The sequence below is a fragment of the Barbatula barbatula genome, assembly GCF_947034865.1.
Source record: "Barbatula barbatula genome assembly, chromosome: 19".
Classification (NCBI taxonomy): domain Eukaryota; kingdom Metazoa; phylum Chordata; class Actinopteri; order Cypriniformes; family Nemacheilidae; genus Barbatula; species Barbatula barbatula.
This window is the reverse complement of record NC_136782.1, coordinates 16477130-16495291: the sequence shown is the minus strand read 5'-3', so window position 1 is coordinate 16495291 and position 18162 is coordinate 16477130. Positions and strand designations below refer to the sequence as shown.

Below are 18162 nucleotides of genomic sequence, written 5' to 3'. Positions count from 1 at the left end.
TATTGTGACTGGTGCTATAATTAGCCGTTCACATACGCATGGGAGCTGTCTGGCAAACAAAAATAATCAGACAACTTGTGATTGGTGAGCTAGATTGGAGACGGATTGAGAAACTGAATCTGAACCCGCGTGATACAATCCTGTAATGCGGCAACTCCGCTAAGCATTTTGTATAGACGGAGGACATCCATCAAAGGCTCGTAGAACAAAGGTGGTGGAAAGTCCAGGCAATGCGTTTCAGCCTCTCCTGGCTTCAACAATAAGCTTGCAAGCGGCGGGCCGTATTGCATCGGGGTAGAGTTACATCAGGTGCTCTGAATAAAGTGTGTAGACCGCGTGTGTTTGTGGATATTGGAGAAGACAGGCGGTTTGCATTATGACATCTCCTTTATCTGTCTGGCTGGTGGAACAAAAGAAGATTCTTAAGTTCTTGTTTGATCTAGACAGGGGAACAGATGCAGAGCTGGCCTCTAGCAGATGTCCTACAAACACAAGTTACACAATTACTATAACAACTAGAGAGTGTTCTGTTTCTGTCTGGATGCAGTTGTCAAGACTGATAGCTGCTTGCAGGTTGGTGGCTGTAGTCTGGTTGTAGTCTGCACTCCTGTTGGACTTTCATTGCCAATTAATGACCTTTGGTCACGCTGTATTTGCAAATCACTGTATATGAATGCTTACCCTTACATGAGTTCTTTATTTATTAATTACTCATCGTCATGTCAATTCAAACCTGTATGTCTTTTTCTTCTGCAGAAACAAAACCTTTTTTGGAGAATGTTGGTAACCAAACAACACTGGCCCCCATTCACTTTCATCGTATGAACACACAAAACATTCTGGGATGTTTTACACTAAAATATGCCACACTGGTTTATAGATATTCTTAAGCACAACATATTCATCCTAACAGCCAAGAATGGTGATTTAATGGAAATTTAAAGCGTGTAAATTTGGAGTGCTGCAGTATTACCCAATGTTTGAGATGCATAAGACACAAGCATAAACTTCCAAAAAATGAAAATTCAGTCATCATTTAGTCCACTTACCCTTATGTTATTTCAAACATGTATGTTTTTCTATTTTCTGCAGAAATCTAGAAGATATTTTGAAGAATGTCGGTAACCAAAACTATTTTTTTTTGTGTGTCTATACAATAGAAGTGAATGGGTACCGGCCGCCATTGTTCCGTTACCAACATTCATGTTTAAAATGACAAGATGGTATATGATGACAGAATTGAACTATCACTTAAAACTCTTGAGTTCGATCCCACCCAGCACTAGATGTCCTTTACAGGACTACTACAGATCTAACTACATACATTCTGTGTCTGGAGTTTTCATTGTGTAGGCAAAAATAAATGTAACCGTAAGAAAACTGTGTATTTTAGAATCACCTGTAAACCGGCATATCTGGTCTAACAAAAAAAGTCAGACCATAGATGCATAGTGTCTTGACAGACCATAGATGCCTAACCGATCATCAGGCCGTCTGATGATGATGCACATTTCAGATTTACGCCCTTGTCGCATATTTCTCAGAAAAAAATTATCTGTTCATCTGTAGTCTGAGAACCTTCAGTCTGGTGAGGAGGTCCCTAGACTAACTTATTTTTGTCTTGAGTCATAAGGCGGTTATTTAAATCTGTGCTCTGCGATAACACAGTTAAGAGAGTAAAGAGAGTGACATGTTTGTGCCACTTGGTATTTGGAGTTGCCCCTGACTGCAACAGTGATGTTACGTTTGAAGGGTCTTCCCCATCGGAAGACCTGACGGAAAAAGGCCACTGCAGGTTATGTTTAACGCGACACCCTATGTATGCATCTCAAACTCTCGTGGGTTTTTATCTTTATGGATCCTGTGGCCTATTTAACCAATTTGAAACCTGGAGGGTTGCTCTGTAACCCAATTTCCTCTTCTTGCTCGGTTGCCTATTACTAATTTCACGATCATTAAATCTGCTGTGGATCGGTGATTCATTGCCACACTGCTCATAAAACCTGTTGATGACACAAACTCAGCTTCTTTGTAAAAGCAATGGCAATTCCAAGTAGCAAAATTTCCTGGTTGAAGCCTTTCCGCATAATCGATCGACGTCTAATATCCTAATCGAGTGAAGAGATCAGGGGAAAACAAACGGCTCCTAACCATCTTAGTTTGGGTTTCTGGGAAATGCGAGTCTTTGCTCAACAGCGTGAGTGCTCATCAAAGGCTTTTTAAGGCTCATTTGCACTTCGCTTCTGTGGATGGAAAGTTAACGCATTACCATGAGGCCCATTAGATGCGATGGAGCGTAGACCTCGCAGCGCACAAGTGTTGGTTGATATCAGGAAATCCCCAATGCGGCTTCACAGCAGTTTTGTCTTGTTGTTGTTTTTTCTCATGGTTTTTGTTCCATGCACTTTATTCGCTGTGTTTTGTCTTTGCCTTGTGTTATTTACGCTTGCTCTTAGTTTTGCAGCAACCATATTTGATTTTTTTTTTAATAATTGTTTTTTGTGACCTGTGTCTAGTGTTTTATTCCTATCTGACCCTCCTCACCTGGATTATCCCATATGCCTTTGTTGACAGAAACAATAGAAGCGGGTTTACTTGTATTGGTAACACAGTGTGTAATAGGATCACTCCACCGCAGTCTATGGTTACATCATCTGCTACAACTGTGACACTTTTTATGCTGCGGTAATCGAGTTTAAGTCTGTACTAATTGATTCATTTTATATAAATCAAAATTATTTTTGAGTAAGGCTTTGTTCATCCAAGGTTGGTTTCACATTTAGTTTGTTTGCCTGGTCCGAACCTTAGTTTGCTTGCTCCCCCTGCCCCCGCTGGACCGAACCACGGGTCATCAAGCCTGCAGCTGTTTACCCTGTCGCTAGCACCGACGACACGGCACTTTCTTCTGTCTTTTGAACGTACTGCAAATGCTCTTAAGGATGCTGAAGGCGAACAGAAAGTAGATATACAGCTCTCTGCTTGGAGCACGTCTGTATCAGCAGCGAATCGTACTGGGGTTCACATGAACCGCACCCCAGACCTCCCTTTTTAAGCAGACTCGGGTACAGTTCGCGGTTGGGCACCCGGGTTTGGAAGAATGTGTGCAATATTACCCGACTGCAATACCGGAGGTCGCAATTCCAGACTTTTAGGACTTCGGAAATCCGCAATTAAACCTTATTGCTAACAGCTTAATGTTGAGTAATTCGCATAACTATCATAATATAATAACACAATAAATAAGTAAAATAAACAATAAATCATGGTATAGTTTGTTACTATATTAACCACATTTCAAGGACAGAGTTAAGACACATTCGGGCTGGGTTTAAGATTGTGTATATTTTATATAAGATCAAATTAACAGTTGAACACTCATTTACATAAACTACATTCATGCACCACTTTATTAATGACCAACTTCATTAAATTAACCAACTTCATTGATGACGTTTTCATTGATTCCTAGGAGAAGCGAGAAAGAGAAAGAAGAGAATGAAATTATGAACATTCAGTTGAATGTGTTCAACTCTCTCATTTTAAATTTCATATTTAAAAGATCTTAGTGACCACTAAGGCCGAAGCTTAGTACTTGACCAATTTTTTTGTATCTTTTGTAATTTATTAATCTCTATATACTATTTCCTGCACTGAGCTCTATCCTTGAAATCACTTCATATAGACTACACAGACTGACAAAATCTAGCACGTGGTATTTTAACGGTCAATTATTAAAAGTAAAAATCTATTTTTTTCAATAGTTTTTAAGGTTAAACGAAAATAACTTATTCACATTCTTCCTTTGGCCCTTACTTCAGAAAACACGCAGATGCAGTTGTCGTTTTCCTTTGTTGACTAAAACCTAGGTCCTAGAAAGGCCTCTGGGTTTGCAGGCAGATGCTACTCATAGTGTTACAGAATCCCGCTGAAGCGGGTATAAATGCCATCCGTCCCAGGCGCAGCTGTCTTGAAACAGTCAATCTCTTCTTAAAGGTGCTGTGTCAAAATCACATGACCCGGGACTAGTCGGCATCTAGCCCGAGCATTTATGTCTACTAGTTCGTGCAACCCCTGGTATCTAGATAGAAATAGTTAATTCTGTAGTAATAAAAATACACTTCATTACGTAAGGTCTTTATACACAACATCTGAAGCAAGGGGCGGATTAACGCATTCGCCTACTGGGCACTAGACCAGCAGGGGGCCCTGGCAAATTTTATGTGTGTACATATTTCCTTTATTTTCTCAATAAAGTAGCGCTCTATACTGTGGAATAAAGGTAGTCTTTTTTGCAGTTGTGAAGTATTAACCGTAGCAAGTACATCAAATAAATAATCCTAATGCATTGCCGCGCTGTTGAGAGGGACATCTAGAGGTGAGTTAAAAACACTGTGTAATATAAGCGTGCAGAAGTCATGTGTAGAAGACTGTAGAACCAAAATGAGTTTTAAACCACAGAAATGGGTCAAAGACATACTTCATTATTAAGAAAACGTTAAATGCTTTGGTGATTGATGTTGCTTCATTGGTAATGCATGAACTGTTAAATGCTCGTCTTCTCAATGCAGAAATCTATATTATGCAAGGAATAAGCCTATTCCCACGTAATGTGTGTTGAAGAGGTCAGAAGCTTTTTTTAGGTGACGAGTACTGCGAAATATGAATTAACCAATTTGTTGTTTTTTTTTGGTGCATTTTACAGCGAATACGTGTCTATTCTGCTGAACTGCTTTCTTATTGTTTTTCTATGTAAACACGCTTTAGACGGACGTGTTTAACTGTTACTCCTGCGTCTCGCACTGTTTGCGGCGTCTTTCACATAAGCGCCATGGTTTTAAAACGCTTTGTCAAGTTGAAATAATTAAAATTTTTACACACAGCACAGCTCATCAATGTCAGTTCCACAGCAGTTGATTAGTCAGAAGACCCCAAAGGCGGGACAAGTGTCGTTCGCTTTTGTTTACAATGGCAACTTGGCATTTGGCAATTTCTGTTATCAAAAGAGTGCCACGAGATCCTTGTAGTTTGCACTGTTTTTTTTTTAATCATTGCCGAGCACCGTTTCATGCATTTTTAGATGCAAATATGGATTTTGTGTAAACCACTCCTCAGTCTTGTGTATTTGGGCATAGGTGCAACACTGTTCTCGTAAAAAATATTATGTGATGCCAGGGGGCCTTTGAAATGTCCGTGACCAGGGCACATCAAAGTCCTAATCCGGCCCTGATCTGTAGACATAGTTCTGTATATTATATTGGCTTTCCTCCACGAAATTGTAATTGTAACTAAACCTTGTACAGTTTTTATCTCTCTATCTATAATGAAGTAGGTGGCTCATTTTGCATGTACGAGCCTCTCTTGCGAGCCTCAAATGCTTTCAAAAGATTCTTCTAACCAGGCACTTTAGTTAAACAGGTGGGGATGAATACCGGTCCCCTGCCCCATACTCCAACCCCTTGAGAAGTGTAACAGAGACGGCAGATGAGAGAAGAGATAGTCATTGAATACAGCATGTTGTGCCGGGCTGCGTCTGGTGCAAGGTAACACTCTGTTGTTTTTGAGGTTCGCACGCGGCCGGCCGATGCATCAAATCATCTCAGGGGCATTCTCAGATAGAACATGTTGAAATGAGCCAGCGGACCTTCTCAGACTGCTATAGAGCTGCTGAAACATTAATGATATGCTGCTCCTGTCCTCTTTTGAAGACCACGCTATCTCTGAGAAGTGTGGTTTTGTCTGGGCGAGGCGAAGATAATGTTTAAATGACTTGATTGGAGAGGTATTAAACTTGCAGTCTTGTCTCACACTCGGTTGAACTACGGGCTTGGATGGTGTTGTAATATTGCAGCTGCGCTCTTGTGCAGTGACCTTATATTTTGATAGAAATGGCAGGAGATAATCTACGGCACAGGTGGCTGGTTGCTGGGATACAGTAGCAGGATTATTTGCCACAGTGACCTACCACGGCTCTTTTAGTCAACAGAGTATCTCTTCTAGAGTGCTTGTCATTCTGTGAAATCATATGGAAATGATGTGTTTTACTGTCTTGGGAACTTTTCTTGTTCAGGTTTTTTAAAGCATCAATTTATTTTCTTCCTTCTCTCCTTTTCGCAAGCAAGCAAACAAACATAAGTAGGGCTGTCAAACGAATAATCGCGATCAATCGCATTCAGATTCAAAGTTTGTGTTTACATAATATATGTCTGTGTACTGTGCATGTTCATTTTTTGTATATTTTGTCTATTTAAGACCTAAAATCTGGTCTGCACAGGATATTATGTCATATTGTCAGGGAATGTGTTTTGAAATGTACTATTATTTACTGTGTCTGCTAATAAAACATCCAATTTGCCAGAAGTATAAACTTAAAATATATCCTTTAAAGATAACTGGAAAACTTAAAAAAGTTAAGGAACTTAATAATTAAGATTCAAAAAGGAAGTTTATCTGAAAAGTGTCACGTCAGCCATTGTATGACTTTCTTTCTTCTGCATAAACCAAAAGACGACATTTCGAAGAGACCCCATTGACTTCCATTGAATGGACGCAAAACCACTTTCAGTAGGTGACATGAGATTATTTATTCAATGACAGAAATGTCACATTTGGGTGAATTATCCATTTAAATCTGAAACAATAATATGCATTGAGTTGTGAACAAAATGTGCATTTTGTTTACCAATAAATGTTTACCGCCTGATATTTCCTGATGTTTTGAGCACTGCATGTTTTAGTCATCAAGTTTTGTCATTTAGTGAATAAACTTTAGCACTTATAATAATGTATTTTCTCATTGATATAACGGCTGAAACGGCCTCTCGCAGCTGTGGCTGTAACAAACCGTTTGATCTTGCACCTTATAAAGCAGGTGTGTGTGTGTGGTGGTTTCTGTTAACCTGCTCCATGATGTCACATCGGGCCTGCTGCAGTCAGGGTAACCGTAGCGCGGGGAGCAGACGCCCCCATGAGATAGTCCAGACCTTACCATGATAACCGGTGTCTATTTATAGTCAGCCCTGTTTATTGCTGAGGGACTGCTAGACCCACAAAGGGAGGCACTCTATGAAAGGTCTTTGTCTTCAAAGCTTTGAATGCATTTGGCTTGCTCTTTCAGTCCAGTAATGGAACAAAATAAACGGATGCATGAAACTGGCTTGTATTTAAGGCGAAATAAGTGTGTGCGTGGCGTGTTTACAGTGTTGGCACTGTGGTTGCTGACACCACACACGCACATTTTCATCATGTCCCCTTTTTACAATGAAGTCACACGTGGGGATTTCCTCTTTGCATTCTGCATGCAAAGCTCACTTGCAGACATGAAACCTGAGAGAAACTGTTCGTTTTGCTTGCCCGTCCTTTGTTAGTAGCATCGCCCCTTAGATCTTATACGGTATCTGTCTATTTGCATTGAAAAGCTTTTTTTATGTGCTCAGAAGTTCTGTAAAACACATGGCGTGACATTTGAATCCTATTGTTTTATTGGCGTAAGTTTTGAAACATTGTCGTTGTCACAAGTATGCAGTGTCAGGCCTTTCACGGTTTGTTATTTTTAAAGATATGTTTTATTATTATTATTATTGTATCATGTTTGATGTGATATGAATGTTTTTCCTGTTTTGTACTTGGCATGTATTGGCATGAAAAAAGACAATTAAATGATGAAAAACTACAATGCTCATTGATAATCATGTTAGCTAACATGTTAGGTAATGAAAACAAATACAACCTTAAAGTGTAACAGTGATAAAGTGTTTTGTTGTTATTGTTTTCTTTTACTTTCTTCGTTAACTTTTTAACACCTATTTGAGATGTTCAAGCTGTTTTTATTTGAAATGAAAACAATTTGTCCCTCTGATAACAAACCAAAAGTTTGGTAATAACTGAATGTGTGATCGCTCTCTACAGGTGAAGCTGGTGAAGTACATCAGTAAACAGTTGGAGTGGAAGCACAGAGTTCCAGAGTGTGACAGACCGCTGGCCTTGGACTCTTACCCGCACCTCAAAGACTGGCTCTATACCATCAACCTCAGGCCAGACCTCATAGGGGTACTGTGTATGCATTTGCACTGAATGTATTTGCTTCTTTATCGCCTTTAACTTGAGCTGTCTTGTCCCTCATAATGCTATACATCATTTAACATCTGAGTTTTGTTAATATTTGAAGAGTTTCTTTTCAAAAACAGACAGGTACATTTAAAAAAAAAAACTCTTCTTTTAAGGTGACAGAATGATTGTAAAACACATGGTTATGATCGCTGATGTTTATTATTGAAGTTATTAAGGTCATAGTACGTTAAAGAGGTCCTATGGCGCGAATACGTGTGTTTCTGTGTTTTTGGTGTGTTATAAGTTGCTCATGCGTGTATTAGACAAGTAAAAGTTGCAAAAATGAAAGTGTCGGATCAAAAGATGCATTTTATCTAAAAGCGAATGCTCACCCAGACCTGCCTGAAACGCCTCATGTAACCACAACCCCACAAATCTACGTCAGTTCGTGGTATGATTTGACTTAGACCGCCCAAATGAAAACGCAAGTAAGGTGGGCTTTCCTGCTTTGGAACCTGATGTTACAAATATTGTAAGAGGCGATACATTTCTGTCACCTGTTGCAGTATTCGACCAATCACTACGCATTGGTTAACTGGTCAATCATGGCACACCTCGCTTTTCAGAGCGATGAGCTGGATAATAAATCTGTGCGTTTCAGAGAGGTGGGGCAAAGAGGAGCTACATACATGCACGGTGTGTGGAAAATACAACATTTCTTTAACCGTAAATCGTGTATATCAATTGCATTACATCTAAAATGAACAATAATATTCGTTTAAGCCATGTCATATGACCCCTTTAATAAGCAAAACAATTGTTTGCTTGTATATCTCTGCCTAGAAATACTATTTAGCAATTCCGTACTTGCAAAATAGTTTGCCCATTGTTTTAAGTCAAACTAGACGCATTCGAAATCTTCTACTTAATGAATGCTTGATGAAAGAAAGAAACATTTTTATTTGGTGGTTTGGACCGGAGTGGAAAGAGGATTTTCAAGCTCAGTGCTTTGGCACTCTGTGGATCCACACACCTGATCCAACTCCAGAGCTCAGAATGTGCAGCGTCAGCTACTGCGTCAACTCTCCCGCCAGTCTATTTTTACCCTTCCAAAGCGAGTCTGCCTCGTCTTCTCGTCTCTCTGTCATACACACAAAGCTGAGCCGAACAGAACCACATTCATGACCACCCGGCAAACTCTGAGACTTGCTTGGTTTAATTAGACACGGAAACAGACAAACAGGGAAATAAACAGAACACACAAGACTGAAGAACAAAAAGGGTAAAAATAGAGGCAGTTTATCCTAGTTGGGACGAGAGGGGGTCATTTTGCGTCATGCCTCCGATTAGACGTGTGCTTCACTTCGGTCATTGAGGTAGGACAGAATGACCTCTGAGAGATGTGTTTGTTATTAAATGTCCTCCAGCTTTCTTCTACTTTTGAATCGAATGTCTGGAAATACTCGCCCTGTTGTTGTACCGTTCTCAAAACGGTTGGTTTCTGTTTGCCTTTGTGAGCCTGTGGTCTTGTATGGTTGGTTTTGCTTAAGAATTTACTTTGGGGACCCAACACAGTACAAAAACTGTAAAATAATGAAAAGTAAATAATGTTTATAATAATTAATAATAACGTATTCTTTGTTTTCTTTTCCCCTGTGCAGTTTTTGGTTTTAATGATGTCATCACCTCTCCATGTTTGCTAGCTTCTATATAGTGTCAGGAAATTTGGTTTGATTTGCATGTCAATTACATATTCAATATCGCTTTTATTCAATTCACGAACATTAGTTTGTGACCCAGCATTAATTGGGAAACACTAACGCCGTAAGGTCGTTCTTTAACTTCTTTAACGTCACACCAGGCTGTGACCGTGTGATTCACAGGGCTGGAATGCATGCATGCATGTGGCAGGACACACACACGGCGGGCCGACCCCTCTCTGAGAGGACAGCAGGGAGTCTAATGGCCCCGGCATATCACACTGTGATGGGAACGGGGTCGACCCTGATAATGTTTTCTCAGCCGAGGAGTGGTGTTCCACCTGTGGGCCGGTGTGTTTAGATTTGCATTACCTAACATTTTCCTCAGCGCGTATTTTTCATAGGCGTGACTAGAGATTCCCGATGTATAGAGCTACCTGGAAACCATACTGGAAGCAGCGTTTTGTGTTTATATTTTGCAAAGTTATAATAACCAGACATGCAAGACGTAGCCATACAGAATATGATTATGATCTGGTTTTAAAATCATAAAGGTCATGATGTCAAACTTCTAACTACAATGTATCTAAATTATACTTTGTATGAAATTATATACATATGAAGATTTTATTTGCAAAAACATGACAAAACTTTTAGAAAATCATCTTATCTTATGTTTTTATTTTGTTAGTTTACACCGTTAAATTGATTTTTTACAACTTATATAATGTTTTTTATTGTTCACTACAAGAAATATCAATCAAAACAAAACAACACATCTCAAGTTTGATTGATATTACTTGGAGTGAACAATAAAGAACATTATATAAGTGGTAAAAAATCAATTAAACTTGAGATGTGTTGTTTTGTTTTCGATTAAGTAGTAATAACGCATAAAATACAGGTAGCTAACACAATAAAAATAAGATAATAAAAAAACATGATTTTCGAAATGTTTTGTTCTGTTTTTGCAAGTGAACACTTCATAAATTATTTTCACTTTTGGTTTTAAGTTATCAACCCATATCTTATCATATCTAAAATATCTGTCAGACCATATTCTATAAAAAACACTGGCCTAATAAAATGTAGCTTGAAATAATTTTGCTTAATCATAATTCTGTATAATAACTATGAATTATCGGATTGTTGTGTCCAGTCTGATGTGTTTTTCCAAGGCTCATTGGGAGTTTAGTGTTTTTGTAGGAACAATCATAAACCACCAGCCATTATTATTATAATTCAATTGATTATGTTGTTGCATTTTATAGGTGACAATGGATATGAGTGGAATATAATGATTTTATAAAGTCAACCAGGTTTGGAACATTGGGGTTTATGTAGCCCAAAAACATGCCGGCATGGGTTAGCTATCGTAAGTCTAAAGGTCATAGGGAGGAGTAGTTGCTTGAGTCATTCTTTTTTGTTTGTCACACATCCTGTAAATCTAATGGAACAAGGTCTTCCTTATGGTGGAGAGAAAGATATGGAAAGAAAAAACAGACAATCTAACCCAGAGCTCTGTTTCCTGTGCTCTGCCTCGATCTTGCTCTGCTTTGTTCTTCTGATGTGGCCTGTCGCGTTACCCAGGACAATCACCCATGCACAAAACGCATGTTGACAGGTCAAAGAAAAAGACAAAGCTCACCCTCATTAATCTCTGTTGCAGTCTCATAAAATCTCATAAAACATCTGACGTTTGTTCTCATGTGTAGATAACGGTCTTAAAGAGGCAGTTGTGTTGCATTGTTCATGAGGAGATCAACAAAAACATTTTGAAAGTTAAATGATCGTAGAGCTTTTATACTTGCCCCTTTGAAGACCCTGATGATGTCATTTCCTCTTCATGCCATTTAAAGTGACAGATTATCATTGTTTTAAGGCGAAAACGGGTATTCATGGACACATGAACTTGAAATTAATTCAAATGATTATATACATTAAACCCATACACATATTTCAGCGTTGCAAATAGATTTTAAACATATACATAAATGCACACGGTTCTATAATATTTTGAACCCGAATTTCTTCATGTAATGATTCCTGAATCATGTGTGCCTTCAGGAGGAGTGTCCAGAGGCGCACCGAGACTTCCCAGGCATGTTCACAGGAAGGAAAAAGAGATAGAGGGAGGAACAGCGGGGAAAGGGAGGAGGGACGTGGTGGGTTGGAGAGGGGAAGTTTGGTTTGGAAGGGTGCAGCTCCCACAGTGTGTTTGACTTCTGAGGGGAGATTCAACATTCTTTATTTCTGTGATATGAGATTTAGGACGACTTCAGTGCTCAGTCTGTCATGGTATGGTCTTCTTGACGGCTTCGTTTCTCCATTTTAAACTTTGTGTCAACTGTTTTCTCTTTTTTTTGGAGTTTGTTGGTTTCCTGCCTGCATGCAAGTTGGGCTTAATGCTTCTGTGGTCATAGAGTCGCTAGAAGTCAACGAAGAAAAGGCAGAAATCGAACACTATGTTTAAACATAGACATAGAGAAGGAAATATCTCTCCTGTTGCTTTTTGGAGATTTCGCATTTAAATTCCACAAATAGAGGTTTGTGGGTCAGTAGGTTTTGTATTTTCAGAGTTTTATTCGTAGATTTATTTATTTGATACGAAGCATTTGGTTGTAGTTTCATGTGAAACTGTATTGAAAGATGGGGAGAAACTGCAGATCATCGCTGTTAACACTTGTTTCTGATTAATGATTTGTCAAAGGAACTTTCCCGGTGCTTGTATTGCAGGGGTTGGGAGTGTGTGTGTGTGTGTGTTTGTTTGTATGGAAGCCTTGTACACAAGCTGTGTGTTGTTAGGTATATGTTTGAAGCATCACTCCCTGTGTTACATCAGCTTATAAACTCAGGTAGGAGGCATGTCCAGACATCACCTTGGTATCGGTATGTGTAATTTCACCTGCTCCTGCCCTGGCTTGCCTATTTTAACACCGTAATTCACATACTGTACTTATTAACTCCGATGTATTGAAAAAAAGCAACAGTTGTGTTAAACTCCCTTGTTATGCAGGTGTAGTTCTTGTATCGTTTCGTGCTTGTGGTTCCTGAATTATCAAATAAAAAACAAATAAATGTATTGGACAAATGGCTTTTAAGGATTTTAGACATGGTTTATGTTGATATTTCCTTGTTCTTTTTGTGATGTTTGTAGAGATGTGTTCGCGAAAGCCGCTGTGTTTTTAATGCTGATCTCAGTGGCACTTTTCCAGAAAGGAAGTGTTCACAAGGATTCTGGGAGATTTCCATTCCCCGAGTGCCATGCATGCCTTTTAAAAGGCTGTTTGACTTGTTTGTGATGGGCATTGTTGTGGTTTTCCTTGTTTCCCACAGACGCACATGTTTACCAAAATGTGGAGACCATAGACCTCTGCCATCGATTTAACATGATCATTTCATGACGGTTTACTTTTTATTGATGAATTAATTGATAATTCTCAAACCTATACTGTTTTGACATTTATTACATTTTATTTTATTTAGTTTTAAATGTCTTTGTTCTGATGAACACAGAGAATATATTTGGAATAAAGTTTGTTACCAAACTGTTCTTTTCTACCATTAGTACCATAGTAGGAAAAATGACAATGATGGTCAAAAGTGCCCCAGAAATGTTTGCTTTCCTACATTCTTCAAAATGTTGTCTTTTGTTTTCAACAGAACAAATACATTTATAAAGCCCTTTTTCCTACTATGGTAGTCAATGGTGGCCAAGAACTGCTGACCCAGTCCACTACTATAGCTACAGCACTCTTAGTCCCTTTAACTCCATATCACACTTTTACCCTCAATACCCTGAAGACCCTGCAAATGGGTCACATACACCCCAAATAGATTCTCATTTCCTCATCTGATCTTGTCAATGATGATTCTCATGTGTCCTGTTATCTAACCACTTATGGAGACTACAATCACCACAACCACACCTGTTGCCAGGCAGTTTCTCAGTCATGCGAGTGAGAATGTATGTATGCGTGTGTGTGTTTAGAGGGAGAATTGGAAAACTGCAGGGAGACGCCAAAGAGCGGAGGAATGTTGTTGGGTGGAGGAATCAAATACAGGGGTGGACAGGGAAGGATCATCTGGACCTTTCTCGGATACCATGGGATGCCAGCAGTGTCGGCAGGGGGATTCCAGGAAAGCAAGAGCGTGCTTTCGTCTGCCTCATTTACATTCATGCATTTGGCAGATGCTTTTATTCAAAGTGACTTATTCAAGCTGTACTTTTGTTCCTAACCCATAACATTTGTGGTGCTAACTCAATGCTTTTCTGAACTAAAGGAACACAAGTTCAATTTGTGATTACAAAACAAACTCCACACTAAGCTTTTTGAAGTGGCATGTGCAAAAAAAGCATCTGTCAAATGCATACGTGTATGGGAGGTCCACACAGGTACAGGTGTACAGGCTTTGTGCTCATGTGTGTGAAACGATCACTTTGTTCTGTTTAAGCTTGTCAAAAGAGCCTTTCGCTAGTTTGTCAGATTGGATTCCCACCCAGTCCATATACTGTATATAGTCTATTCTGTTGATATGGGGCGTCTTTTATCATGGAATTGAAAAGTATAATATGCAAATGATGGCTGATGTCACTCCTTTGTTTGAATCATGGTTTTGTTGTCACGATTCTGCAAATTTAAGGCTAATACTGATAATCTGTATTTTATCAATGTGACATGAAGCTTTTGCTTATTTTATATTGAGGCATCATAGGGATAGTTTACCCAAGAAACCTTTGTCATCATTTACCCACCTTCCAAACCTGTATAAATGTCTTTGTCCTGTTGAACATAAAGGAAGATCAATCAAATCAAAAGTAGTCAATCAAAAATCAGTCAAAAAACCTTCAATTCACGATAAGGTTGACATTTGCATGACATGTCCAAATATACATCTGTAGATAACAATGTGTGTTATATGGCCCAACTTTAGCTGTCAATGCACAACATTTTGGAAACATCCATGCTTCTTTTATAGACCGTTCTTGTATCATAAACTTTTTTCTGTTTTCTCAGGCGGTCCCTGTGAAACTTTCTCTGGATGCTCTCCTCCAGATGTCTACCGCTAAGGTTGAAGAGACCATGAAGCGTCTGGGCTCCACCAGTGAGGAGTGCTCTCGTATCACCACTGCCCTCTCCTGTCTGAAGAGCGCTACTGACACAGGTCACTATTGACCCCTCTTTCTGTCTGCTCTTCAGGTGTTCTCAACTATACTGTAGGCTTATTGCTCATTTGAAATAAACTGTTAATGTTTCTTTTCCAGGAGGAGGGCATAAGAAAGAAGGTATCCCATGGATAGCAGAACCCGCTCAACGTGACAATCAGGCCCGACCTTACAGTCCCAACCCAATCAGTCAACCCCCTCTCAGCCCTTATGCCTTGCCCACCCCTCGTTCCTGCGTCTCTGTGTCCTCCCTTCCCTCTTATGACTTTCCTGTGGTCGTCCACACCCGCTGCGATGGGCTGACGGACCCTTTTACATCCACCCAGACACACAGCTACTCTGACCTGCCGGCCACCCCTCCGGTCACCCCGCTGCAGAAATGGTACAGCAAGCTAAAGACCCCACGAACCCCACCACCACCCTCCCGCAAGCTCCTTAACCTTCTGCCCAACATTACCCGGAGCAAGAGCCAGACCCAGCTGGCAAACCAGATAGACGACCTTACACCCAACATGTAAGTGCGGTATTTTCTCCACGAGTGTGAATTTTCATGTGATACTTCAGGGGAAAATAGGTGTTTTATATAGAATGAAATATTTATTATATAAAAGTCTCACCTTTGGTCAGAGTACTTGATGGACCGGGTTGTGTCTCTTTTTGGGAGGAACAATAGAGTGAACATTTGCACATAAAATTCAGTACATGAAAGATTTCCACATGAACCAATTTCTTCTCTTAAAGTGATACTTCACCCAAAAATGACATTTCCACCATCATTTACTCTACTTGTATGACTTTCTTTCTTCCTCAGAACACAAAAGAAAATATTTTGAAGGATGTTGGTAACTGGCACCGTTTGACTTGCATTAGTTTTGTGTCCATACAATAGAAGTGAATGAGTGCCAGCGCTGTTCGGTTTTACCAACTTTCAAGTCAAGTCAACTTTATTTATATAGCGCTTTTTACAATTTGTATTGTTACAAAGCAGCTGTACAGAAAACATATTGACTATAAGCAGAACATATAATGTTATTAGTCAAAACATGGTGAAAACACAGAAGACAGACACACCTGTTCAGACAAACCCACACACAAAACACTCCACACAACACGCACTAACACACACAGACACACATACAAATGCGCACACAGACAGACGCGCACACATGCACAGGGGCCATTACCTAGAACCACACACCCAAGATAAGGAGAGAGAAACACAGGTCAAATATTAAACAGACTATAAATTCCTATATGCAGTGTTAATGAAATAAAACTATAAAACTCTAGCAGCCCCCCCGGCCAGGCAAACAGTGCAAAACAGTATGTAAACGGTGGCGAGGACCCAAATCTCCTTTGGAGGAAAAAAAACCTCAGATGGAAACCAGGCCTAACCAGGGGATTCCAGTTCCCCTCCAGTGTTGCCAACTCCTCAGTAAGGAAAGTAGCTATTGGCTGTCCTAAAAGTCGCTAGAAGTCGCCAAATGATGTCATCACATACTTTGCATAATTAACCATGTGCATTGTGCATGTAATTGTGATGGACGCTGTAGGAGAGAGGATTTTCCTACTTTATCCGGGCTTGGGACTGGTAAAAGTGACACAAAAGAGACATTTGTTTTTTATTTTGGCTTGGTTTTTAACCTACAACAAGACATAGTAAAACATGAACATTTTTAACCATAACATTTTTTTCTTATGTTTGGTTTTTAACCTTATGGTTTACTTAGGAGCCTACAACAAGTCACAGTAAAATATGAAACTTTTTAACCATAACATTAAAAAACTAAATGCTTACACAATCTAGATTAACAAAATTTTGACTGAGACATGATGAGCTAGCAAGCTAATTTAGCTTATGTCACAGAGAGGCACACACACAGTGGACGAGAGTAAAGTGACTGAGGTTGTGTGAGTCATAAAAAAGGAAATTTATTTTTGTGCAGTGATTTAATTAGTTTAGACAAAGAACATTTTATGTCTCATGCTGAATTCAGCCAGCGGCGGCTTTCTGCACATGCGCGCGATCATTTGCAGTCTGGACGCGGAGGGGTGAACATCTCTGTGAGTGCTTTGGTGCGGGCGGGCGGCTCACGGCAGGACCCGCTGCTCGCTGTGAAGATTAAGAACGATATGTGCTTTCACGTCAGAGAGTCTCCAAAAGTCTCCAATAACATCAGAAAAAGTCGTTAGATTTGTCGCTAGTCGCTTTTTTGAAAATGTGTCGCTAGAGGGGCCTGAATACTCGCTAAATATAATGACAAAGGCGCTAAATTGGCAACACTGTTCCCCTCTGGCAAAAGCTGCAGCCTCTGCACAAGCTTGACAGTGGCAAAATAAAAAAAAATCAATTTAAGATTATCATTAATAATCTAATAGCAGCTGAAGTTTTATATTGAAGACAGGTCAAGTTGCCAGGTCCTCTATCCAGCTCTATCATCTCAGCTTTTGTCAGGTCTGGGTATGAACTGCGTCCTGCCCGCTCTGGTAACCTTTGAACAATGAGACAAGACTGGCTGAGAGTAGAGTACTGTTCTGCACTCTTTGATGCAACAAATGCATCGGTTGTTATTGGAAGTGTTCCTGGTTCCTTTTGATCTAACTAGTGCACCCCAAACCTTCAGAGTATTTAAATTATGGTTGTGTAGTGTATGCTAGATTAAAAAGATGCGTCTTTAGTCTAGATTTAAACTGACGGAGTGTGTCTGCCTCCCGGACAGTGCGGGGAAGACTGTTCCAAAGTTTAGGCGCTAGATAGAAAAAAGGATCTGCCACCTGCACTTGATTTTGAAATTCTAGGGTTTACCAACTGACTGGACGCCTGAGAGCTTAGTACTATGGAGGGATTTTTCAGTCACAATATAAACTAAAAGTCTAAAACTGAAAGTTTTAAACCAAAACTAAAAGGCTAAATTTGGAACTAAAAGTCCAAGTTGAAAATGAATTTGGTATATAGGATTGGGCATTTGGTATATAGGATTGGGCATTTGGTATATAGGATTGGCATTTGGTATATAGGATTGGCATTTGGTATATAGGATTGGGCATTTGGTATATAGGATTGGCATTTGGTATATAGGATTGGCATTTGGTATATAGGATTGGGCATTTGGTATATAGGATTGGCATTTGGTATATAGGATTGGGCATTTGGTATATAGGATTGGCATTTGGTATATAGGATTGGGCATTTGGTATATAGGATTGGCATTTGGTATATAGGATTGGCATTTGGTATATAGGATTGGG

General features: G+C 39.6%; 1 protein-coding gene across 3 annotated transcripts in view; it reads left to right on the top strand.

The window, feature by feature from the left end:
* ksr1b (kinase suppressor of ras 1b) overlaps window positions 1-18162 on the top strand; it is a 33477-nt gene that overhangs the window by 2689 nt on the left and 12626 nt on the right. For 2 of the 3 annotated variants that reach the window (XM_079482059.1, XM_079482061.1), the window contains exons 2-4: window positions 7906-8046; window positions 14765-14912; window positions 15013-15427. In XM_079482059.1, coding sequence (XP_079338185.1) covers window positions 7906-8046; window positions 14765-14912; window positions 15013-15427 — 704 coding nt within the window. Of the gene's footprint in view, window positions 1-7905; window positions 8047-11869; window positions 12045-14764; window positions 14913-15012; window positions 15428-18162 lie in introns of those variants that run through there. The other variant, XM_079482060.1, reaches the window with a different exon arrangement.